General features: G+C 36.8%; 1 protein-coding gene across 2 annotated transcripts in view; it reads right to left on the bottom strand.

Moving 5' to 3' along the window:
* Positions 1 to 27,954, bottom strand: part of EDIL3 (EGF like repeats and discoidin domains 3) — a 489,148-nt gene that overhangs the window by 153,533 nt on the left and 307,661 nt on the right. For both annotated transcript variants that reach the window (XM_056112534.1, XM_056112535.1), the window contains exon 6: positions 22,615 to 22,796. In XM_056112534.1, the coding sequence (XP_055968509.1) occupies positions 22,615 to 22,796 (182 nt within the window). The remainder of the gene's footprint in view (positions 1 to 22,614; positions 22,797 to 27,954) is intronic.

The following is a 27,954-nucleotide window of genomic DNA, read 5'->3' as shown; positions in this document are numbered from 1 at the left end:
AGGGAGGGAAAGAACAGAAAAACTGACCAACCTGGTAAGTTAACAGGGAAGTTGGGGAGAGAAGAAGGAGCAACAAAAAGAGAAAATGGAATCAGTAAGTGTGCAAAAATGTTAACCCATTTCTGCAAAAATAATTATGAGGAATAAAAATAAGATCACTTTGCTAATGCATATTTTCACAAAGAAAAATATAATTGGTGCTACCCAATTTTTAAAATAATGTTCAAAATTAGCGACGGCACAGCGGGTAGGGCATTTGCCTTGCACGCAGCCAACACGGCTGACCCAAGTTCGATTCCTCCATCCCTCTCAGAGAGTCTGGCAAGCTACTGAGAGTATCTCGCCCTTATGGCGAAGCCTGGCAAGCTACTCGTGACGTATTTGATACGCCAAACACAGTAACAAGTCTCACAATGTTACTGGGCCCGCTCGAGCAAATTGATGAACAACGAGAGGATAGTGACAGTGACAGTTCAAAATCAACATGTTGGCAAATTTATTTTATGCTCTCTTAAAAATGCCACCTGATAAAATCATTCAATGCAGTCTATAACAGATTTTCCCTAGAAGCAGATAGTAATATCTCTTCATTCTTTTTACCTGCTTCTACATTGCCATCATGAGAATCAATTTGTATTCTGCTTCATACATCTAAAGAAATTTCAGGCATATGCTTAAATATCTATTTTTGAATAAAACGTGGGAGGTTATATACTACACAGTTTTAACATCTGTGAATACTTTTTTGAACAAACACAATTCAGAACTGGGAATGAGAGTTTTCCAGCATACTTCTGGGGCTGAATGCACGAAACCTGAGAAGTCTCAGAGCTAAGTGTCAGCTGAATCTTGCTGCTAAAAGAACAAAGAGGTGAGAGGAAGCACAGCAACAGTCTAAAATTGGAAGGTCGAGACTATCTATATGCCTTTAGGGGTACACAAAGACCCCAATTTCTGGATGCTGATTACTAATAGGGACAATTTAGGCCTTGATTGCCTGCCCCCTTTCTCCCAGGAATAGTAGAGAGGGAGGCAGAGAAAGGTTATGTTTCCCCCTGCAAAAGTAAATCTCTCTAGTCAGGAACAAGATGTTCATTTGCTGAAAATACAGACTTGCGACCTGGCTATGACTCTGTGTTTTCTGACATAGCTGTGGGCAAACCTTTGAAAGTCAGAATTTCTTCATCCACACAATGATAATGAGCTGCTCTAACACCTGGGGTTGTGAGTACTAAGGGTCAACTTGTCCCTTAGCTCCTCAGCAGCTTTAAGTCTCATTTGACAGCTTGCTGTCATTAGCTTCTTAATTACAAATGCAGAAGAACAAAGTGAGTCTGTAATTCACACGCATCAGGTGCCTTAAGTTCTTTCTTTAACTAACATTTAATTTTTGAGTTTTTTTAACCAGTGGCACATAATTTCACTTGCTCCTTACATCAACTCTGAGAAACACAATGGACAATTCTGTTCTGTATTGGATAAACTAAAGGAAGAGAGTATGCTGAGTGTGAGTACCACTGAGTGTGGGTTTGGTGACCTAAAGCCCCACTGGGATCAAGCGGAACAGCATTGCCTGGCCAGATCACTGAACTGTTAGGCTCAAATAGCCATGCAAGCTTGTCAAGAATATTCTTGGGTCCCAAGCACCTTTGGGGCGATTTCTAATATAAAAAGAAAATAATAAAGGTATCCAACAGATAGTGCTACTATGCTCATGAAGCAGTAATCTACCTACAAAAATTTTATTATTTGACTTTGATCATTTTCACATCAAATAACTATACTGAGTGGAATAGGATGTTGAGAACATAGGCTATACTATTTTAAATATAGACTATACAAAATTGTTATCAAATAACACACTGGATCTTATACATTACACTATAGGCTGTGGTAAAAAAAACAATTAATAAAGTTCTTACTCAGAAACAGATTTTTTTAAAAGATAGAGGATAGATATTAAAGTATGACTACAAATCTTAATAAATGTTTGTCAAATAAAGAATGCACATCAATTAATCGCTTGCTGTATGACTGAAATTTGAATCACATCATTATACAGTCTTAACTACAGCCCTGAGAGGTCACGCTATTTCTGACACTTAAGTAGAAAAGAATTTGTATCTTATGTAGTGTTTTAGTCAAAGTGACCAGTCATTTAAGTATAGAACCACTGACTTCGAATATCATAATCACTTCACATGAAATAGAACTGCTTATGCAAATGTATTTTATGCATTTACTAAATGCCCTGAAAATAGATGATAGCTTATTTATCTTCAAATTATTATTTTAAAATGCTTATTGAATAAATAAAATATTCTAGGACAAAAGTATTTTGATAGCATATCTTATGTATTAAATGTTTAGTCAATAGGATTGACAAAAAAGAGAGAGAGAGCTCAAAGAGATGGAGTGCATACACTACAAGCTCAAGGTCTTGAATTTGATCCCTAGAACTGAATGGATTCCTGAAATCCTGCTGAGTGTGAGTACCACTGAGTGTGGGTTTGGTGACCTAAAGCCCCACTGGGATCAAGCGGAATAGCATTGCCTGGCCAGATCACTGAACTGTTAGGCTCAAATAGCCATGCAAGCTTGTCAAGAATATTCTTGGGTCCCAAGCACCTTTGGGGCGATTTCTAATATAAAAAGAAAATAATAAAGGTATCCAACAGATAGTGCTACTATGCTCATGTAGATTACCTCATAAAAAAAATTTGGGGAATGGAGAGATAGTTCAGTGGCTAGCGTGTTTGCCTTGACTCAAGTTTGATCCCTGCCATGTCATATGTCCCCTCAACATCCTTGAGGAGTGAGCTCTAACTGGAGAGCCAGGAATTAGCCCTCAATACCACTGAGTGAGGCCCACTGCACAAAAATAAAATGAATTCTTGTGAAATATTAAATTATAAATTGTGATTGGAATTAGAAAAGAAAAGAAAAAGAATCTCTAATCACATTTATTAGGAAAAATTCCAAATGAATCTGGGATTAGGAGTAGAGTTAGGAAAGACACCAAGAAACAAAAATGGCATCAATACCATTACTTGGCACATAGGAAATGTTCAATAAATGTATGAATGAATTTATTAATCTAAATAGAGCTGCAGTTACTTCAGAAGATTTTTCTAAGTTTGGGGAGGCAGAAGAATACCACTCAATGAGTTTTATAAGGCTGGAAGTTAGAGAACAAATTTTTCACACTTCCCACAGTGCCTGAATGAAAGCCAAATGTTCACTTGATCAAAGAAGTTATTTTTGTGTCTCAAAAATCAACAAAATTAAGTAGACATAGGTAACTGAAAATGTTTTATTTATGCAAATACAGCTCACATGGGCATGGCCATCTTATCTATTGCCTAAAATAACTCTTTGCAAATAGCTTCTCTACCAATAACAGTTTAACATGGTAGATTGGAAACAAAAGAAAACAGTCTTTTAAAAGAGTAGGCAATATATTGTTCTTTCAATATTTATGTGTTTTTTTCTATATCTGGGTTACTGCTTCTAAGTAAAGCAAAGTCAAGATCCATTGGTGATATTAAAATGTCTTATTTATTATTTTATTCTACATGATAATCACATTTTGGTAAAAGCCCGTTGAAACCTGCTGATATATAAAAATACCAGGCTGGTTTGGGGTTCCACTAGGAAAATCAAGCTAGCAAAATTCTTATCTATATTTGAAATTCAGCATAATCTCTTATCAATTTTAATTATATTAATAAACTAAATAGTCCTAAATTTAAGATAGTTTTATGTTAGTATGAGAAATGAAAACATAGCCTCTAAAATATAAACTCAAAATAAAACTGCTTCAAAGCTACTGAAATACTAAATAAATAATATGTATAAGCCTGAAACTTGAGAATCCATTTGTGGAAATATAGAAGAACTTCATTATTTTTTCAAGAAAGCAAATCACAACAAAATAACACAATCTATACTAAGTACACCAGTGTTAGGCTGAAATAGCTACTATTTTAATTAAATATATCAATTCTGGAGAAAGCAGCAGCAGGCACAGCAATAACATTAAAAACAAATACATGAGGAAAATCTAACCAATTTTTAGTAAAAAAAATATATGTATATATTAAATGTCTCGAAAAGGTGCTAACATAGGGCTTTCTATGATGTTCAAAATGTAATTCATTTCATCCAAAGATTTCTGCCTTATGGTGCCACTGGGTAAGCTATTGTCTTATAAACTTTTGATGGAAATGGAAATAGAAGATTTAAAAAAATATCACCACAATCGAGGACATTCTATTTTATAATTTCTATCTGTTTGCTCAATATCTGTTGCAAAGATTATGGGAGTCAACAGTCCCATTCTTCCAGTAGGGGTGGCCCATGAAGTACAAATGGCCAAATAGCTGATATGCAAATCTGGTGTTCATGTGGCAGTGGTTTTTGTTTAGTCCTCTTCCATTCTATACAAAATAGCAAATTCATTCTTCCACCTTCACACTAGATACTATTATTGGGATTGTCTGTGAGTATATCAAATATGAAGACCTCAAATAATTTTTCCTGTTGATTATATTTCTACTAATGACACCAAATCATGTCTGAACATGATCTCAAGACACCAAAATTATTTTTTTCATATTTATACCTCTTTCCTCCTCACCAAAACAAATAAGTTATCAATACTGAACTGTTATGCCTTATTATCACTTTATCTTCTGCTTTTAATTGCAATAGCAGCCATTCCAAGTCAGGACCTCTGTACAGTTATACAACTCCCCAAATACAGTTCCAGCTTTTAGTATTATTTCTGAATATAGCACAATATTGATCCAATGCAATTTTACTATGTTCTTTGCAGCTACTGGCAATTTTATTAGATACATATAATTCATACTACTAACATGTCATCTTCCTAACATACAGTTATTTTGTTTATTTGGTGGGGGGAAGGGGAAGGTTGGGACACATCTAGCTGTGCTCAGAACTTAGTCCTGGTTCTGTACTCAGGGAAGACTCCTGGCAGTGTTAAGATGACCAGGGGTCATGCCAGGGATTGAACCTAGGTTGAACACATGCAAGTGCCTTACTTGCTGTACTCTCTCGATGTTCCCTAACATCTAGTTTTAAGAGTGTGAATACCCTGGTAAAAAAAATCTTTGCTTTCCATTAAACTCTACCTTCTTTTAATATTGACGTACATTCAAAATCTAATGCTACTCACTTTCCAGATTTTTAAAGTTTGCCTATTTTTCCAACCTATATCTATCTTTTCAGTAAAGACCAGTTTCTGATGTACCAAGAATTCCTTCCTCCTCTCTTGCAAGTCACTCTATTACCTCTATTTGAAATTACTTTAATGCCATTCTCAAAAATGGAGAGGATGTTTACTTTAATAATTAAAATGTAAATGGCTTTTTGATGTTTCCATTATATTCCACTTGCACAGAAGATCCATATTTCTTCCTTAAAGACTCCTAAGACCAGGCTGAATATTTAACAATAAAACATTTAAAGTCCTATCTTTATAGGGATTTTTTTTACAATCCTTTTACTATTTAATTATAACTTAATTTGAAGGCCTAATGTTACAGGCAGGAATGTTTCAAAAATAATTAAGCGTTACTATTTCCAGTACATGGAGGAAGGGGGATTCCACTTAAAGAAGACAATAATATAGACAGGCTAATAATAAAACATCACCGACAGCAGCTTAAGTAGTTAACTCTTGGATTTGTGATGTCTTGATGCCACCCATTACTTTAAAATGTTTCACACGGCAGTTGCATTTTTAAAAGCAATATACAGTTCTCCAACATTTTAATTTATTTAATTGTTTCTCTAAATAATTAAAGGGGCATATCCAAGGTGAAATCTCTCTTGTTAGACTACAAGTACTATCAAAGTACTGATTACTACTTTCATTCAAGGTTACAATACCAAAATCCCCGGGGAAGTCTACTCATCACATGGTCCTCAGAGTCCCAATACTGACCTATTAGTTCAGAAACTTTGATGGAGACCATATTTAAAATACCCTCCAGGTGATTTTTAGGTGATTAAAATTTGAGAATCATGGTTCCAGGCAAGAGTTCAACTGTATGTTTATGAGAAAATATATTTTTTTTCTTTTTTGGGTCATACCCAGCAATGGACAGGGGTTACTTCTGGCTCTGCAATCAGGAGTTACTCCTTGCGGTGCTCAGGGGACCATACAGTATGCTGGGAATCGAACCCAGGTCAGCTGTGTGCAAGGCAAATGCCCTACACACTGTGCTATCTCTCCAGCCCGGCAAATATAAATTTTATAGGACACAATAGTAACTTTAAAACCAAAGCTTCCCCATACCCATTATCGGTACCACCTTCCTCTCAAAGTTAATGAAACCTTCTAGAAGTCAAAGCACGGGTGAAAGAGCATTTACTAGTGGTTTTGACTCACTCCCACAAAAATTGCCTGCATCTAAACCCCATTTGTGTAATTGGCTAATTCAGTGAATTTGTACAACTTAATTTATTTTTTGATGATTACCTTGTCCAGTCTGAATTGTAGAGTTAGGAATTACAAAATCAGTACATTAAAAATAGTCAAAGTAACATAGAGTGATAGCTGTTAGATTATTTTAAAGCTGATAAAAAATATGAATTGAGGAATACACTTTAACCTTTGGATCGGTAATTGCAGTAACTTCTTTTTGCATTTAAGTCTAGTCATATTCAGTTAGATTTAAACAATAACAAACTCCTCCAAATGTAAATAGTCTCCTTAATTGCTGCCCCACGAAAGTAAAACTTGAAGAATCAGGCAGGTGGGTTGGTTCTGTCACATTTCCCACACAAAAAGGTTTTCACTGAGGCACTGGAGTAGAACAAATCAGTTCAGAGTTCAGTGTCTACTGTGGAAGTAAGAGTTTCCTTCAACTCAATGCAAATGGTAATCCTATCAGTTCCCAGAAGATAAACATGAGGGGACAATGGAACCTTAGAATAGACTGTCACTCTCTCTACTCCCTATCTCCAGTTTCTCTGCATTTTTCACTCCTATGAACTCAATACAGGCTACCATTACTCTCTCTCTCTCTCTTATTCCACTGACAGACATAGCTGCTAAATTATAAATAACATTTCTCTTGGGCAAGTCTTATAAGCATGTTTCACACCTTTGGTTAAAGCTAGATTTCTTCTCACAGAGGACTACTGAGGATTCATTTAGCAATATTGCATACAAGTTACAATAACAAACTGTGAAAGATGATAGGATTTGGAGAGCGTAAAGTTTTTCCATTTTAAATTTCAGAAATTGAGATTTCTGTAGCTCACAGGCTGCCACGATGCTCATGTGAAGAGAAATCAGGAGGTGGCCAGAGGACGTTTGCCATGAAAGTGACCATGGTAGAATTTAAAAGCAGAGATTCTAAACTTTGAATGCTACTGTTTGCTGCCACCCCCAGGAGAATGGCTGGATGAATAAAAATTACTTTCATTCTTCCTGTATCATAACTTAAAAACATCAAACTGGCAGTATTTGAGAGAACGGGAACTAAATGAACCACACGTCAAGGGTGGAGAGATAGTACTGTGGATAAGGAGCTTGCCTTGGATGCAGTCCACCCTGGTTCTGTCACCAACACCCTGTATGGTGCCCCCAGGCCTGCCATGAGTGGTCCTTGAGCATAGTCAGGAGAAGCCGCAAGCTCAGCTGGGGAAAACAAAGCCCACCAACCAACCAACCAACCAAACAAACAAAATAACCACATTGCATTTAAATTCTCTTGATTTTTTAATTTTAGGTCTCACCTGACATTTCAGGGCTTATTCCTGGATTTGCATTCAGAGATTACTCCTAATGGGGTGAAAGGGATCTTATGGGATGCCAGGGATCAAACCCTGGTTGGTCACATGCAAAACAAGTGCCCTACCTGCTAGGTCCATGAATTTAAATTCTTAATATATATATATATATATATATATATATATATATATTATAGCAGTTAAGTTACAAATACTTTATTCAAGAACAGAATGCATGAAAATATAATTAATATTTTTTGTTAAACTGATTTTCAGAATGATCTTAGATGCTGAGTTGTATTTAACAAGTTCCTGAAACTATTTACTTTCTATAATTTATGATTGAGAGTCATGAGGTATAGTTTTCATGCTTTTGAGATTTTGTTAAAAATCACAAATAGTGAAAGCTAGTTTGTATCTCAAAATATTACCATTTTGAGGCTTTTACTAGAGGGTACATTAATCCAAGTAATCATTTTCATTTTAACTCATTTACATACTTTGTGGTGTTATTTGCTCGAGTGGCCCTCCCGTTGGTCATCGATTTGCTCGAGCGGGCCCAGTAACGTCTCCATTGGAGACTTTGTTGTTACTGTGTTTGGCATATCGAATACATCACAGTGAGCTTGCCAGGCTCTGCCGTGCAGGCGAGATACTCTCGGGAGCTTGCTGGGCTCTCCAAGAGGGGCGGAGGAATCAAACTCGGGTCAGCCATGTTGGCTGCGTGCAAAGAAAACGCCCTACTTCTGTGCTATCAAAAAATTCCCTAATTAAAATATTGAATTTTTCAACATTTAAGGAGAAAAATGGGTTGATAGAAAAGGAAAATTTTGGTGCTCTGAATTTGATTTTCAGATTTCCTGGTAACAGGAAGTTACCCACACCCACCTAATGTTCCTTATAAAAGTGGGTTGCAGTGATTATGAGCTGAAAAAGTGTGCTCATGGCTTTACAAAACAATTTGCTTCTGCTGCTGCCCAGAGGGGTGAGACATTACATATATTGTGAAAAGAGGTGGCACATATTACACCAGTGGGATTGTGCCTAAGTGGCACAGTTTTAGAAAATACAGGCAGACAACAGCTGAATATAGAGTACACTGTGTTGTTTGGACATATTCAGTTCTCTTCAGTGCAATATAATTGCCACATGAAAATTAAAGTGTCTCTTTCTCCTTTTAGTTCATTCAATATTAATTGATCAATTATTTGCATCTGTTCATAGTAGCTTAAAAAAGTCCAAGGTACTGTAGAAATAGAGATAAAAACTAGAATAATTCATGGTCTTCAGTTACATAGACAATTAGGGGAGAGAGAAAGTAAGCAATGACTACAATGGCATGTTAGCGGCTTTGAGAGGAATATATAGTGAGTTAGAATAGAGAAAAAGGACAATGTAGTCACTTCAATCTTTGGAGATGAAAAGTGAAATGTTTGGAAATCACTTCATAGAGCTTGGAAGAGAGAAGCTGAATCTAGACAGCTTACAGATGAACCATGACGCATGAAAGTCTAAGCAAAGCAGCAGCAAACTGTTGGATAGAGACTGGCAAACCAATGAGCTGAGGTCAATGAAGACTTTGGTGCTGAAAGGCAGAAGGGAAACAGCTGATAGGAAATTGCAGAGGTTCTAATGCACTTTATTTTACATTAGTGAATAGTAATAATATGACTCACCATGTATGCTGTAATTCATAGAATATGGAGTTAAGATACATCCTTTAGAAAAAGAATCATGCACTAGTATGAATATAGACATAGAAGATTACGAATCTGTTAGAGATTTTATCTCTCTATATCTATCTATCTATAAAAGATATGGATATATATATTCAGCAGAGGTGTATTATGTGAGTTAAGGTTGATGCCCAATATCATTATTTTTAAAAATGAAAATTATTTTTAATCATATGTCATTACTGATTAATAAGTTAAAATATAATTTTTCTGGGCTGGAGTGATAGCACAGTGGGTAAGGCATTTGCCTTGCAAGCGGCCAACATGGCTGACCCGAGTACGATTCCTCTGCCCCTCTCGGAGAGTCTGGCAAGCTACTGAGAGTACCTCGCTTGAAGGCAAAGCCTGGCAAGCTACCCGTGATGTATTCAATATGCCAAACACAGTAACAAGTCTCAGGATGGAGACATTACTGGGCCCGCTCGAGCAAATTGATGAACAATGGGAGAGCAGTGACAGTGATAATTTTTCTATCAGGGTTACAGTTCTTTTAAATAGCACTGTAGCACTGTCCTCCTGTTCATCGATTTTCTCAAGGGGCACCAGAAACGTCTCCATTGTGAAACCTGTTGTTATGTTTTTGGCATACCGAATACACCACAGGGAGTTTGCCAGGCTCTGCCATAAGAGTGGGGTACTCTTGGTAGCTTACTGGTCTCTCCGAGTGGGAAGTAGGAATCGAACCAGTGTTGGCTGCATGCAAGGTAAATGCCCTACCCACCGTGCTAATTGCTCCAGCCCATATCATTAGAAAAATCACTTGATCACTCGGCATCCGTTACTCATCAATTAAATTGGGTGGGCGCCAGTGACTTCTCCATTCATCCCTGTCATGTGCTAGTGTAGCCCAGTGCCGTCTGCTCTCTCCAAGAACACTAAGAGCCTCAAACCAATTGTTCAAGGTCTTGACGAAGAAGTCTGACCATCTAGTAGGTGGGCGGTCACGCAATCTTTTGACGTCCTGTGGAATCCAGTCAGTAAATATGGCTCTGGTCCAGCGGTCGTCTGCAAATTGCATTACGTGTCCAGCCCATCTGATTTTTGACGCCTTGGCAAAGAAGACAGAGACCTCCACTACCTCCACAACCCAGCCGCCGCCACATTCCAGGCCACTTTTTGGACCGTGCGGCTGTGCGACTGCACGATACATCATAAGACACTTAATACTCATCTTCCAAGATTACTGCACCATATTTGATGGGGTTCAAATATGGTTTGAAACATGTGAACACTTGCAAAGGTGATTAGAGGCCGCCCTAAAAGTCTCTATTCCTCTCGGAGAGCCTGGCAAGCTACCAAGAATATCCCACCCACATGGCAGAGCGTGGCAAGCTATCCGTGGTGTATTCGATATGCCCGAAACAGTAAAATCTCATTAGAAAAATAATTATTATATTCAGATGTGATTATCCTAAGAGAGAGGTATTTAGTTGGATGGGAGTACATATGGAAATTTAGTTTTACTCAGGACACATTTTCTATTCAAATGAAGAAGTAATAAAGATTGAGTAGGTTCTATTCAATTTAGATTCTATAACTAGAAAAGAGCCTAAAAAACCATAATGTTTAAATAGTGTATGCTCTTTTCATGGTTTTTGTCTTTCAAGAGATTCCAGGTGTCTACAAATGCCAAACTTTTCACAAACACTATATGTATGTATGTATGTATGTATCTATCTCTATATATACTTTCTTTTTTTTGCTTTTTGGATCACACCTGGCGATGCTCTAGGGTTACTCCTGGCTTTGCACTCAGGAATCACTCCTGGTGGTGCTTGGGGGACCATATGGGATGCTGGGAATCAAACCCGGGTCATCTGCGGGCAAGGAAAATGCCCTACCCGCTGTGCAGTGTCTCCAGCCCCAATACACACACATTTTGAAAGAGATGATTATCCTAGTTTTTGTAGCATTTTCTGACCCACTGTTTATGTATTTTAAATAAAAAGCACATAAATACTGGGTCAGAAAATGCTACAAAAACTAGGATAATCATCCTAGTTTTAAATAAAAAGCAAATATAGAATTTGTACTCCAAAACTGTCAATGGATAACTTGGCACTCACGAAAATTTCTTTGGGACCAGTGTATTCTACACTACTATTTTTATAAACTTCAGAGACAGTGAGGTAATCGTTTTTTGGGTATTTTTAATTTTTGAATGAAACACAATCTGACAACTATTTATGAAAATAACCGTTTGAAATCAAATGTTTTATGACTAGAAAATGATGCTAATGAGTTACTTATGATTTCTTGTTAAAGCTGGGCACACTTCTGATGAAGCCATAAATCCTCAGTCTAGTTTAGTTACAGTTAAAGAGCTGCTCACAGATTTTTCAACATCCTTCCTCATTTTCACCTCTTTCATCTTCTGCTACCCATGCTGTTATTACTACTAGCAGGTTAAGTGCAAAGTGTCCAGTCAACACAACAGTGTTCTTTTTAATATTATTTGTTATATACATATAATAGTTATTTATTTATATACATATAATAGTTACATCTATTATATATATATATAATATTTGGGGACTAGTCTCAATGCCAAATACCAGGGACACTAATAATAATACTAATAATTTGGTGTTACTCAGAATTCAGGACAATCGGGGGCATCCCAGGATTTCTCGGGAACCAGCAGTGTTGCTCACAGTGGTGCCGGGGTTGCGGGTGTACGTGGTATTAGGCATTGACCTGGCTGTTATTTCCTCAGTCCCACATGTTTTCACAGTGCAATAGGAGAAGGGGCATCATACTGTTTATGGGATAATGCAGAGATTTTTATTTTAAGCTAGAGATTCATATGATTCAGTGACATTCAAGTTTGAGAAAGTATTATCTCCTATGACCCAGATTCTCTAGGCCAGTGAATAGGGTTATATTAAAATCATATCCACATTTCTAACATAGTGATAAACTACTTAAAAGAGAATGAGTAAAATATTTTTCTGTGACAAAATCTAATACTGAATCAACTGCAAGTCAATTTAATTTCAAAGGAAAATGATTGCTTGATTTTAGTTTACTCATCAAGTATATTGGCATCCAATACTATAACTATTTGATTTATAAGGAAAGAGAATCTTTCTCCTTATTTTCTATACATAATAAACTAAATTATTTTTTAATCCAAATGTTTTACTAACAATAGGCTGCTTGTCTAGAAGAAATTATTATGGTTCTATTGATATTTAGTAGACCATGTAACACCAAGTCACACATGTTAAGTTGTTTGAATAAGAGCTGTAAACCTGTTTACTTTTTTATATCTAAAAGTCAGAATGTCCTGAAGGTAAGTGCTGTCTTGTTTTCTAGTGTCTACTAAAACAGAATCTACATCTTAGACATTTACTCAGTAAATTTTGTTGAATAATCAATAAGCAAATAGCTGGAAATACAATGTAAACACATTCCAGTTAGAATGTGCATGCATAAAATTACCTCAGAACTAAACACACACAAACACTTTCCATTTTTTAGCTATAAAATCAAATGCATGGAAGTAGGTATAAATTATCTTTAAAAGTATATATCAAACAGTCAGCCTGAGTCACTTTACTTTCTTAATAAAATACCCAGAAGGTTGGAATCTGCTTTTACATTTTCCTATGTGATAACCTAATATGCATTTCCATAATTTACAAAGTACCTTCTCTGACACATATGTCACAAACAGAAGTTAATATTATAGAATTTTAATAAACTAAACAGTGTTTAAGGAAATGGTTATTTATTAGTTGCAACAGATATAGGTGAAAGCTTCTGTTCAGAAAACTTGAAAAAGTAATAAAGGTTTATAAGTTACTTTATTTTCTTCAAAACCCTTTAAATCCAAAACCAATAGTAAATACATGCTGAGTGTGTGAATTAAAATTGACTATTACAATTCTCATTACACCAAGACAAGGAAGAAAATAAAAATAAATACTAATTAATGTATAGCATACACCTAAAAGATTAATTTTTGGGGGAGTGTCACACACAACAATGCACAGGGGTTACTCCTGGCTCATGCACTCAGGAATTACTTCTGGCGGTGCTTGGGGGAACACATGAAATGTTGGGAATCGAACTCAGGTTGGCCGCATGCAAGGCAAACGCCCTACCCGCTGTGCTATCGCTCCAGCCCTGCACCTAAAAGATTGAGGTTATACTGTGCTCATTATAAGTGAATTTAAGAAACATACTCAAAAGATAGCACAGTGGTAGGGCGTTTGCCTTGCACGCAGCCAACATGGACAACCCGAGTTCGATTCCTCCGCCCCTCTCGGAGAGCCCGGCAAGCTACCGAGAGTATCTCGTCCACACGGCAGAGCCTGGCAAGCCACCCGTGATGTATTCGATATGCCAAACACAGTAACAACAAAATCTCCAATGGAGACGCTACTGGGCCCGCTAGAGCAAATCGATGAACAATGGAAGGGCCTTTACCTTTACCTTTACCTTACTCAAATGCTTTATTTGAAGGACTGAATATAAATAAAATAATTAAGTGATTAAGGAAATTAATAATGCCTCAACACAGAGAAGGTGGTACATGATTAGACTTTCTGGAGTATTAAGACTCATTATTTTTTCTTAAGAAAGGGGTAAATTGTTTCTTTTTAGAAAATGTCTTAGAAAAGAAGTTACTAAAGACTACAATAACCTAGTATGTATTATGAAGAAAATTAGAAAGTATTCATTGAATAATATGTTGAGTTTTTAGTTTTCCTTTTTGTTATATACAGTTTTCTTATTATAATATTAAAGCTTTTAATTTATTTCTATAGATCTTCTCTAAGAGTTTATTACAGACAAAAACAATACAATATCAATAATAACGATTGCCATGCTGATGACGAGAGTTATAAAGCTAATATTCTTAAAGCTAAAATAATAACTATCATATCTAAACTGATAAGATCATATTTAATCTGATTTCCTCTACTATTCAGCTACTGTCTTTACCATACTCTATCTGAGGATATTGAAACCTAAAATAACTGTGATAAAGAGAATTTACAGGGGGCCAGAGAGATAGTACTGCAGATTTGGTGCTTGCCTTGCACATGGCCAACAAGACTTCTATCCCTGACATCCTATATAGTGCCCCCAGAATGGCCAGGAGTGATTCCTGAGTACAGTGCCAGGAGTTACCCCTGAGGATGATCAGGTGTGGCTCAAAATAGCAACAATAACATGGAATTGCACTTCATTCACCCTTTCAGAAGCAAAATCATTCATAAGAGTTAACAGGTAACAAAGGCACAAAATAAAATGAAGGTCAGACTATAAAATTTTAATAACACATGTCCTCAATAAAGTATTCCAAAGGGCTTTTTTCACCTAAAATCACTGTGATAAAGGGAATGTAGAGGGGGTCATCATATGGTAACTGAACAAACACGATCTGCCACACAAGCCCCTGATGTACAGTTTCGAATTCTCTCAAATGTTTGAAAATTTCTATTATCAATCTTGATTTTTATAGCTTTATCTTCACTACATTCCTACTGATACAGCTAAGCTAACCAACAAAAATGGTCTTTGGAATATTTTTTTCAAATATGGTATTACATTTTTGTTTGCTACATTTTCAATTTTTATGCATTTTGTCTTTGTTATGTTTGTTGCACCTTATGATGATTAGAGGGAGACTTGACTTGGTGTTCAGGACTTGTTCCTGGACGTCCTGGGAGGAAAATTCCGGGCATTTTATATCTATCTATTGACCTTTCTCTGGCTCATCTGTACTTTTTAATAATCTTTATTTCTACTACTATTTAGCCTATGTTCCAGCTATATATGTATATATATATATGTGTGTGTGTATGTATATATACACACATGTCTTATATACCTTTTACTTTATAAAAATTTTTGTACATTCAAGTATAGATTAGGGAATGAATGTGTAATATAAGAATCACCTTCTCAAATACATGGTAACAGAAATTTATAAAATTAATATTAAGCAGAGAAAATGCATTTGATGTAGATAAATTTCCAATAAAAGGGAACTATTTAAAGATAATTTGGGCGAAAGGCCTCAAGATACAGATGCCACATTAGCTACTTGGCCATAAATCAATTTCCTTTTATATTAACTACCTGTATAGCAGTCCGTATACATCACAGCTAATGATAGCACACTGTAGATTCCCACAGTCAAAATTACCTCGACAAAATATTTATTAAAGAGACAAAATAAGGTGTATAAATAAGTCAAAGTTCTGAAAGAGTTCTCTATTCTAATGGAATGTCATTCGAATCTTTTAGTATGGATGGATAAAAAAAATCAAAAGGCTGAATTCGTGAACAAATTTGCACACTTTCCTCCAGCAACGTATTCACAAGACATCCTTTTCTAACTGAGGGTCTTTAGATTTTCCCCTGCATCTTTCATTATGCTATTTACATAACAGTTCATCTTTACTGAAAGTAATCTTTCCATGAGGCTATATAATAATCACTTCTTCCTGACCCAATATTTTCTGCATTTTCCTTCCCTATGGCATGTAACATGTTGTTTTATGTTCTCTCCTCCCTCTCAATTTATAGCTTCCACAGAAATTATAATCACCTAATATATAGTTCACTTTTTCACTTCAGCTAAGAGCTTAAAGAGAATGTAAGTGGCTTATATATAAGGTAATAAGATGATAGTAATAACAAATTATTTATCAGTATTTTGCTCCTGTTTTTATTAAAGCTGGCAAAAGAGAGCAAGAGTATACAGATTAAAATAGTTTTATCTCTTAAAAAGGAAGTATTGCTTAGACAGCCGGTTTTCAACCCCTGATCCGCGTGGGACGGGCACAGAGGCCCAGCTCTGGGCAACAAAGCTGAACGGCTCCAATTCCAACAGGTACAGCCCGCCCCCAAGGGCCTGGGTTCCTCTCTGGGCACGCGCAGCTAGAAACAGCCCTTAGACAGCCGGTTTTCAACCCCTGATCCGCGTGGGACGGGCACAGAGGCCCAGCTCTGGGCAACAAAGCTGAACGGCTCCAATTCCAAACAGGAGACATTCCCAACTCCTCGCCCAGTGCCAGCGACTCTTTCCGGAGCCGCGGCCGCTAACGCGGCTGCGAAATATTTTCCCACTACATATTCCATAGGAACCATAAGCTAACTTTTTAGATGTAAACTTCTCTATTTTAGCTCAGCCACTAGAAACAGAGTTGCCAATAACTCATAAGCCTATCTTAACTCACACTGCATATCAAGCAGAATAGTAATACTGAACGTGAAGGACTAAACCACACCTCTCACAATGGTAAAGCAACGCAAAAGCCCACCAAACACTCATATTGAAGAGTCTAGCCCAGATGACACCAACAGTACTGTAGTGTTAGACAACCTCTCTGACAAGGAATTCAGAAGGGAGCTACTTAGGATGCTTAGGGAATTAAAAGAAACAATGGAAAGCAATGCCAATAGAAGACAAGAGGATCTGAAGGCAGAAATGAGGAAAATGCAATCAGAAATGTCAGACCTGAAAAATCTCGTAGGCGAATTGAAAAGCTCAGTGGAAGGCCTCAGCAGCAGAGTAAGAGCAGCTGAGAACAGAATCAGTGAGATCGAAGATGAAGTTCAGAGACTCTCCAGAAAAGAGCAGAAAATGGAAAAAAGACTCACAATTCGGGAACAGATGGCAAGAAAAGATCGTGATGAAGCCAAGAGGGGTAACATAAGAATTATTGGAGTCCCAGAGGGACAGGAAGAAAACCTCGATGAAGAAGAAACTGTCAAAGACATCATTGCTACAAATTTTCCAGAGCTGAAGAAAACTTGTGACCACATTCAGGAGGCCCGAAGGGTACCAGCTAGAAGAAATCCGAATAAAAATACCCCAAGACACATTCTGATCAAAATGACCAAAACCTTAGACAGAGACAAAATTCTGAAAGCAGCAAGATCAAAGAAAGAAATCTCTTACAAAGGAGCATCCTTAAAATTCACAGCTGATTTTTCTGAGGAAACCCTCATGGCCCGAAAACAGTGGTGGGACATAGTAAAAAAACTCAATGAAATAAATGCCTCCCCCAAAATACTTTTCCCAGCAAGACTCTCATTCATAATTGAAGGAACAACACACAGTTTCACAGACAAACAACAGCTCAGGAACTTCATAGACTCAAAACCATGGTTACAAGAACAACTAAATGGGCTACTTTAAGGCAAGAAAGGCCCCTCAAATACACCAAATTTTAACATAACAATGGGACAAAATCCCATAACAATAATCTCTCTCAATGTCAATGGGCTAAACGCACCAATTAAAAGACATAGAGTGGCAGGATGGATTAGAAAATTGAACCCAACATTCTGCTGCCTGCAAGAAACGCATCTCAATAGTCAAAGCAAACACAGACTCAGAGTCAAAGGCTGGAAAACAATCCTACAGGCAAACAGCTCCCATAAAAAAGCTGGGGTAGCCATCCTTATATCAGACCACATCGATTTCAGAGTGAGGAAGGTCATAAGAGACAGTGAAGGCCATTTCTTATTGATCAGAGGATCTGTACAACAGGAAGAACTTACAATAATAAATGTATATGCACCTAATGAGAGACCAGCAAAGTACTTAAAACAACTACTCATAGATTTGGAAAAAGACATCAATAGCAACACAATACTAGTGGGAGACTTCAACACTGCTTTGTCACCTCTTGATAGATCAACCAGACTCAAGCTTAGCAAGGACATACTTCATTTGAGGGAAACAATGGAAGAAAGGGACTTAGTAGATATATACAGGACACTTCATCCACAAAAAGCTGAATACACATTCTTCTCAAGCGTACATGGAACATTCTCCAAGATAGACCACATGCTGAGCCACAAAACATGCCTCCATAAAATTAAGAAGGTAGAGATTGTATCAACAATCTTCTCAGACCATAATGCGCTGAAATTAGAAGTAAATCACACACAAAAACAGAAAACTAAATCAAACACCTGGAAATTAAACAGTGCACTATTGAACAACGAGTGGATTAGACAGGAAATCAAAGAGGAAATCAAAAGATTCCTAGAAACGAATGAAAATGAGAACACGAGTTACCAAAACTTATGGGACACAGCAAAGGCTGTGTTAAGAGGAAAGTTTATAGCTCTACAAGCATTCCTCAGGAAGGAGGAGCGAGCACACATAAGTAACCTAACCTCACAGCTTAAGAGCTTGGAGAAGGACCAAAAAAAGGAGCACAACCCGAACAGGAGAAAGGAAATAATAAAACTCAGAGCAGAGATTAACGAGATGGAAACCCAAAAAACAATCCGAAAGATCAATGAAACCAAGAGCTGGTTCTTCGAGAAAATTAACAAGATCGATAAGCCTCTAGCAAAACTCACAAAGAAAGGGAGAGAGAAAACCCTAATAAACCGAATCAGAAATGAAAAGGGGGTCATTACAACAGAAACCACAGAAATTCAGAGGATCCTCAGGGAGTACTTTGAGAAGCTTTATGCCACGGAACATCAAAACCTCGAGGAAATGGATAAATTCCTAGACTCCTACAGACTCCCAAGGTTGAACCAAGAAGACCTGGAATACCTGAACAGACCTATCACCATCAAGGATATTGAAATGGTAATAAAAAGTCTCCCCAAGCACAAAAGTCCTGGCCCAGATGGATTCACTAGTGAATTCTTCCAAATCTTTAAAGAGGACTTACTCCTAATGCTCTTTAAGCTTTTCCACGAAATTGAAATATCAAAAACACTTCCAAACAGTTTCTACGAAGCAAATATCACACTGATACCAAAAGCAGACAGAGATACCACAAAGAAAGAGAATTACAGGCCGATATCCCTGATGAACACAGATGCAAAGATCCTCAACAAACTACTAGCAAATAGAATCCAACTACTCATTAAAAAGATCATACACCATGACCAAGTAGGATTCATCCCAGGGATGCAAGGATGGTTTAACATTCGGAAATCAATCAACATAATCCACCATATCAACAAAAGAAAAGATAAAAAGCATATGATCATATCAATAGATGCAGAGAAAGCATTTGATAACATCCAGCACCCCTTTATGATGAAAACCCTAGCCAAAATGGGTATAGAGGGGACCTTCCTCAACATAATTAAAGCCATCTACCACAAGCCTACAGCAAGCATCATCCTCAATGGGGAAAAACTGAGAGCCTTCCCTCTAAGATCAGGGACGAGACAGGGATGCCCACTCTCTCCACTGCTGTTCAATATAGTACTGGAAGTACTTGCAATAGCGATTAGGCAGGAAAAAGATATTAAGGGCATTCAGGTAGGAAAGGAAGAAATCAAGCTCTCACTATTCGCAGATGATATGATACTCTACTTAGAGAACCCAATAACTTCCACCAAAAAACTCCTAGAAACAATAGACTCGTATAGTAAAGTTGCAGGTTATAAAATCAATACCCAAAAGTCCATGGCTTTCCTATACGCAAACAGTGAGAGAGAAGAAAGCAACATGAAAAAAACAATCCCATTCACAATTGTGCCCCAGAAAATCAAGTACCTAGGAATCAGCTTAACTAAGGAAGTAAAGGACCTGTACAAAGAAAACTACAAAACGCTACTTCAGGAAATAAAAGAGGACATGAGGAAATGGAAAGATATCCCCTGCTCATGGGTCGGGAGACTTAACATTGTAAAAATGGCAATACTACCAAAAGCATTGTATAAATTCAATGCAATCCCTATAAGGATACCCATGACATTCTTCAAAGAAATGGTGCAAACACTCTTGAAATTTATATGGAACAATAAGCCCCCACGAATAGCTAAAGCAATTCTTGGGAAAAAGAAAATGGGAGGAATCAACCTCCCGAACTTCAAACTGTACTACAAAGCAGTAATAATTAAAACAGTATGGTACTGGAACAAAGGCAGAACTGCAGACCAATGGAACAGGGTTGAATACACTGACATCTCTCCTCAATCATATGCTCATCTAATCTTTGATAAAGGTGCAAGTAATGTGAAGTGGAGTAAGGAAAGCCTCTTTAATAAATTGTGTTGGCATCACTGGACGGCTACATGCAAAAAAATAGGCTCAGAACTCTGCCTAACACCATGTACAAAAGTAAGATCAAAATGGATTAAAGACCTCAACATCAGACCAGAAACCATAAGGTACATTGAAGATAAAGTAGGCAAAACCCTCCATGACATTGAAGCTAATGGTATCTTCAAAGATGCCACGCCACTGGCCGAGCAAGTGAAAACAGAGATAGATAAATGGGACTATCTTAAACTAAGAAGCTTCTGCACCTCCAAATAAACAGTGACCAAAATACAAAGACAGTATACAGAATGGGAAAGGATATTCACCGTATACACATCTGACAAGGGGTTGATATCCAGGATATACAAAATACTGGTTAAACTCCACAAGAAGAAAACATCCAACCCCATCCAAAAATGGGGCAATGAAATGAACAGAAACTTTCTCAAAGAAGAAATCCGAATGGCAAAAAAAGCACATGAGAAAATGCTCTACATCATTAATCATCAGGGAGATGCAGATCAAAACCACAATGAGATACCATCTCACACCTCAGAGACTGGCCCACATTCAAAAGAACAAAAGCAACCGATGCTGGCGTGGATGTGGCGAGAAAGGGACACTCCTTCACTGTTGGTGGGAATGTCCACTGGTTCAGCCCTTCTGGAAAACAGTATGGACGATTCTCAAAAAATTAGAAATTGAGCTCCCATTTGACCCAGCAATACCACTCCTGGGAATATATCCCAGAGAGGCAAAAATGTATAGTCGAAGTGACATCTGCACTTGTTTGTTCATTGCAGCACTCTTTACAATAGCCAGAAACTGGAAGAAACCTGAATGCCCAAGAACAGATGACTGGTTAAAGAAACTTTGTTACATCTACACAATGGAGTACTATGTAGCTCTTAGAAAAGATGAAGTCATGAAATTTACATACAAGTGGTACAATATGGAAAGTATCATGCTAAGCGAAATGAGTCAGAAAGAGAGGGATAGACATAGAAAGATTGCATTCATCTGGGGGATATAAAGTAACAAAGTATGAGATTAATACCCAAGAATAGCTGAGATCAGCACCAGGAGGATTACTCCATAACTTAGAGGCCAGCCGGGTATCCTAGAGGAAAGGGCTGTTCAGATAGAGAAGGGAGCACCAAATAAAGGATGTTTGGAGGATCCTCCCAGGAGGGGAGATGCATGTGGAAAGTAGACTATGGACTGAACATGTTTGCCACTCAATGCCTCTTTTGCAGACCACAACTCCCAAAAGGAGAGAGAGAACACGGGATTGCCCTGCCACAGAGACAGGGGGGATGGGAGGATGGGGGTGGGGGGATATTATCCATGGTGGTGGAAAATGGGCACTGGTGGAGGGATGGGTATCTGATCATTGTATAATTGAAACCAAAGCACAAAAAATTGTAAATCTACAACTTTAAAAAAAATAAAATAAAATAAAGGGGAAAAAAAATAATAAATAAATAAATAAATATGGAAAAAAAAGGAAGTATTGAGACATCTTTAGTATTATTTTCATTCAATAACATTTTATACTTTATCAAGATTGCAAAGAGTATGAAGCATTATTTTCCCAAAGTGTCGATTCTAAAAAGTGTTAATGAACTCATGAACATATAAGAACCTCCTTCTTTGAAACACATCAGCAAATAGTGATCTGCACAGCCTCAGGAGTTTAACATTTTTAACCCTGTAGCCACATTTTTCAGTGGTATGAAAACATTTCCTAGTATTTCATGAGTAATACTCAGTTTAGATAAAAAAAAACAAACATTTTTGGGGGGGTCTTGGATACACCTGGTGATACTCATGACTTACTGTACTCAGAGATCATTTCTTACTGTACTCAGATCACTTCTTATGGAGTACAGAGGATAGACTGAGTTGCTGGGAATCCAATACAAGGATGCTATGTGCAAGGCAAACATCCTACCCATTGTACTATCTCTCTGATCACCTCAATTTGTTTTCTTAACTATATAATCTTCTACTCTATGTGTGTAAGTATAAAGACACATCACAGTTTGGGATTCTTGCACTTTTTTCAATGACAATGAATATTCCTTGACAGTACCCTTGTCCCGTTGCATCTGTTACCTGAATCCATGGCCATCTATCATTCTCTGCAGCCGTCCAGGCATTGATAAGCCCCTTTTTATTGAGACGTGCATAGTAGGGATACCATTTCTGAAGTCCAAAAAGAGCTCGGTGGGTAGATGAAGCTGTGATTTGCTGATTTGATATGATTCCGCCTTCTATACCCAGTGGGCCTGAACATTCTGGAAGCAAATATGGAAAAAAGAAATTTTATTAGAAATAATCCGTGTTCAAAATGTGGTGGCTAATTTTGTGGAAAATTAAAAAAAAAATTGAATTCTGCTGTAATGTCTATCTAGTTTACAGTTACATTATAAACTACTACATCAAGGAAACAATTTTTTAAAAAAAATTTTTATTAGTGAAACACCACGAGGTACAATTGTGATTTACAAACTTTCATGCTTGGGTTTCAGTTATACAATGATCGAGTACCCATTCCTTCACCAGTGCCCATTCTCCACCACCAATGATCCCAGTAACTCCCCACCCCCCATTCCATTCCCTCCCCTCCCTATCCCAACTCTGTAGTAGGGTATTCCCTTTTGCTTTCTCTTTTCTTTAGGGTGTTGTGGTATGCAATAGGCTTATTGAAAGGCCATAATGTTCAGTCTATAGTCAACTTTCAGCACGCATCTCTTATCCTGTGCGGATCCTCCAAACACCCTTTACTTGCTGTTCCAAGGAAACAATTCTTGCCCCTCTGACAAGCTTGTCTTTCTTTGCCTGATCAGAAATTCTTTTCTATATTACAACACTATATCCTATAATCTTAAAATTGATGTCACAAAAATTGTCATTCCCTTAACAGGCCTATCGCAGATTTTTTCTGCACAGATACTGCATGCCATATAAATCACAAACCTCGATAAATGATTGTGTTATGCATACTATTATTTAAAGACACATTCTCAAATCAGGTACCAAACAATAACCAACATACATTAAAGTAATATTCAAATAATAAGTTAAAGAAGTAGAAAAAAATCTTATCAAAATTTTGTATGTATTCTTCATCTGTGAGATATGCCTGAATATCTTCATATTTCATAGAATTTTAACACAAAGTATTGGTTTTAAAATCAGTTTAAAAATTCAGAATATGTTACAACATGATGAAAAATAATATTTTTTTCAAAAGCAATACTGTTTTCTTTATTTCATTTACATTTTAAAAACTATACTCAACTTTTCTGTCAATCTTGATTTGTAAAATAATTACACCAATCCTATATGAAGATATAATTATGTTGTTTTTCATAATTTCTGAAAATATTAAATTACTACATTGTTATTATTAGATTTCAATGTATGTAAATCAAAACAAACAATAATTATCAACAAACATTTTAGATTTAAACTACTATCTACTATTGATGTCTAATTTCTGTCAGTAATCACATACTTACATTGACATAGTAGTTAAAAATATTAAAATAACATTAAAATTTGATTTTTTGTTTTTTAGTTTTGGGGACATATCAAGCTGTGTTCAGGGATTTTTTTCTGGTTCTGTGCTTAAGGATCACTTTTGGCAGTGCTCAGGAGAACCAGATGGGGTCCCAACAAGGTAAGTGCCTTAACCTTTATATTATTTCTCTTGGTCTCAATGGTAATGTTTTAGAAAATTCACTGTCCCTGTCACTGTCCTTCCATTGTTCATCCATTTGCTCGCGCAGGCCCAGTAACATTTTGAGACTTGTTGTTACTGTGTTTTGTCATATCATGGGTAGCTTATCAGGCTTTGCTGTGCAGGTGAAATACTCTTGGTAGCTTGCAGGGCTCTTCGAGAGAAGCGGACGAATGGAAGGTGGAGGAATAGAACTTGGGTCGGCCAGGTTGGTCGCGTGCAAGGCAAATGCCCTACCTGCTGTGCTAAAATTTTTAAAATTCTTATTGAAAACACCATGATTTACAAAGTTGTTATTATATAGTTATTTCAGACATTTAGACTTCCGATACTACAAGTGTGACCTTTCCTCCACCAATATCTCCGTTTCCCCTCCCATCCCCAATGTGCCGCCTTAGGCTCAGAACAAATTATATTACCTGTTCCAACAAAACCTGTTCCAACCTTAAGAAATGGAAAAAAATCTTAGAAGGTGTGGGGGTGCAAAATATGTATCAGAGACAATCTTTATTAACATATTCTTAGTAAAGGTGATACAAATATTTTTAAAAAAACATGTGTTTAAAAATTAATACATCCTTCATATAATAAGTTAAATTCAGATAAGATTTTCTTAAAACACATAGACCTGTTTTGAATGTATAAAAATAATTAGATTCAAAACATTTTTCTAATTTCATTGGGACCTTAGGTAATGAATTGATTTTTACAGCAAAAACAAAAAAAAGGGAAAACTGAAAATTAAGATAACAAGATTTTTGGATCCTTACTGAGTTTTACATTTTAACGTTGAAGATCTTACAGAATTTGCAAAAGAAACAAACATTCATGGTGACACTGATGTTAAACAAATTTCAGGAAGAAGGCTTTTAAAAAATAATGCCATTAAGGGAGTCCTTATCCTTGATTAGTACAATGTTGGGATGAAAAATGCAGGGAGGCTATTTACTCTAGGCCAGTCAGAAGACAGCAGTGCTAGGGAGTCAGTTTTAATTAGTGAAATTTCCTAGTCTGTGGAAGAGCATTCTTCTGTTGTCTTACATAGTTCTAAGACCTTATGCTGTACTAGACATCCTAACCAACTTTTTATTTATTTAACAAGAGAGAAGACCTCAAACCAGTAACCTCCCAGCCTCCCTTAATTAGCTAATCTGTCAGAAAATACATGGGCCTTGAGCCACTGCATTACCATATAAGCCAAAACCAATCATCATTCTAAAAAGGTATTGCATGCATTTTGTTTTTTTACTCTGTTCTAAGGTTTCCAATCGTTAACATGTCTTCATTAATCACTCACACAAACAAGCCACAGTTACATATATATACATATATATGTGTGTGTATCTCAACAATCTATATCTATAATAATTTTGCAGTTTTCAAAGCTATTTTCTTATTAGCTATCTCACTGCTCTAATGTCACAGTAATGGACATTTATTTCCTAATTCCTTAACAGGATATGTGGCTTTCTTACATAAATTTTTACAAAATTTACTGGATACCCTCTGGAATCAATCAGTAAAGTCCACCAGAAGAAACACATGAGCATGCAGGGTTCTGGAAAGAAGTCTGCAGCTTGGATCCTTCCTGGTTAGGAGATTGATTTGCTAGCTGTCCGGCAATAAAGTGAAGAAAGGGTTTTGCCTATGCAATTCTAAATCATTAACTACTAAACATGTTTTTGCAAGGTCACTTAGCTGCTTCATTTCTGAGCACCCCACTGAGGGGCCATGGCCTTTTATTTCCTTTGGACCAAGGGATGTTTTATTTCCTCCCTCTTAAGTACCCAGGGTGGAAAGACTTCAATGAGCATGTGCTGAATATTGATAAGGGAGATGTTTTTTGTAAACAGTAAACTAAGAAGCAAATCTATACCTTATATTCCTTCCTTTGTTGCTAAAAATTGTCATGATGAAGTTTATCTTCATTAATCATTTAAACTATAATCAAGTGGGTGGCATCAGAAGAAAAGGTTAATATTTTCTCCCACCTGTCCTATCCACTTCCCCAATGTCTTATTAAATTCAAATGTTATAAAATATAATGAAGGAATTGCATCCAGGAATAAAAATTATTATACACCTAAGATTAAATAACCTTAAGCAGTGAACAAGAAGATAGTTAAAAGAAAATATGGAGAAATGTAATCCCATCATTTTCAATAAATAAGGGAAACATATAAAAGTTTTCTTGATAAAAAACATGAGTAGATGAGCATTCTGGAGCTTCAGAAGTATATTAACACATGTTTATTCAGAAAAATCCAAAGAATACTTCCAGAAAAAATGCTATTATCATAATTTCAGAAAAGAGGAACTTGGAAACAGGGAGATAATACAAGGATTTGAATGCCTGATCTCAGTTCAGTCCCAGCAATACAAGGGCCTTCAAACATTTCTGGGTGCAGCTTGGGAGATTCCCAAACTCGGGAGAGAATGGCCCTGACCATTACTGGGTTGTTCTTGGCTGTTTCTTGCACCCCAAAACTGAGCAGCATCACATTTTTTGGACCAAGCATTGAACCGGGCAGGCCAGCTGGCCAAGACACACTGGGAGAAGCCCCAGGTCCCCGTGAATATATCTACTTACCATCTAAATAAATACATCAGTTTAATCTAAACGAGGGATGGAAAAGAGAATTTGAAAGACATTAAAAGTTAGTAATAATTAGATGTCAGATGGATAAGGGAATTGGAGCCCACACCATACATCGCACTATGTTTCAGATTGGCCACATCTCACAAACAATACTAGTGCATCCAATCCATCCCTTAAAATGTTATCAACAAGGACTCATGTCGCTGGATTGAACTAGGAAGTACCTACTTTTCTTCCATTAGCTTTTTTAATGCAGTGCCCGCTGGACTGACTCTCTTCCAGTAGGATGCTGGACAGGACTGAAAAGTCAACAACTTCTTCTGCACTTATCATACCTCAATTTCCTTGCTCTCAAACCCACCCACATGTACTATATGTGAATCTGTGGACCCACAAGATGGAAATCCCTTTTTATAGAAAGGGCTTATAAGACTCATAGTGGTTAGCAGTAAGCCTCAACCTTAACACAGTACTATTTGTAGAGGGAAGGGAAAGATCTATATACAAGAACACATGCAGTTCTCATACTAGCATTGTATTCGTGTGGTGCATTGTTGAACTAAAATATCAACAGAATATTAAGTTTACATTCTCTCTCATTAGTAAATAGGAAAAAATGTTTTCCTTATAAATTGTTTACGTGTACAGTTAAGAAGTGAACATTTCTTTAATAGTCTGTATGTGTATCTATATAAATTGTATATAGATACATATATACATATATACACACACATATATATATATATATATATATATATATATATATATATATAACCGAAACTATCCTGCCCGCACGGCAGAGTCTGGCAAATTTCCCGTGTTGTACTCAATATGCCAAATACCAGTAACAATGATGGGTTTCATTCTCCTAATCCTGAAAGAGCATTGAAATGGCTCTTTTAAAATCTCAGGGCTAGGAAGAATGAGACGTTACTGGTGCCTGCTCGAGGAACTCAACGAACAACAGGATGATCGTGATCATGATTTATAAATACATAAATATACAAACATCACACATACACAGGTCAGTGACTATGGTGCCACACAACAATCACATATTTCTTAAATTTTCCACTGTTACCCTCTAGGATGGCCCTAGCAGCCATGTGAT

This window comes from Sorex fumeus, unplaced genomic scaffold (assembly GCF_029834395.1).
Source record: "Sorex fumeus unplaced genomic scaffold, SorFum_2.1 ptg000018l, whole genome shotgun sequence".
Taxonomy (NCBI): Eukaryota; Metazoa; Chordata; class Mammalia; order Eulipotyphla; family Soricidae; genus Sorex; species Sorex fumeus.
Note: the sequence above shows the minus strand (reverse complement) of the source record. Positions and strands in the feature narration are given on the sequence as shown.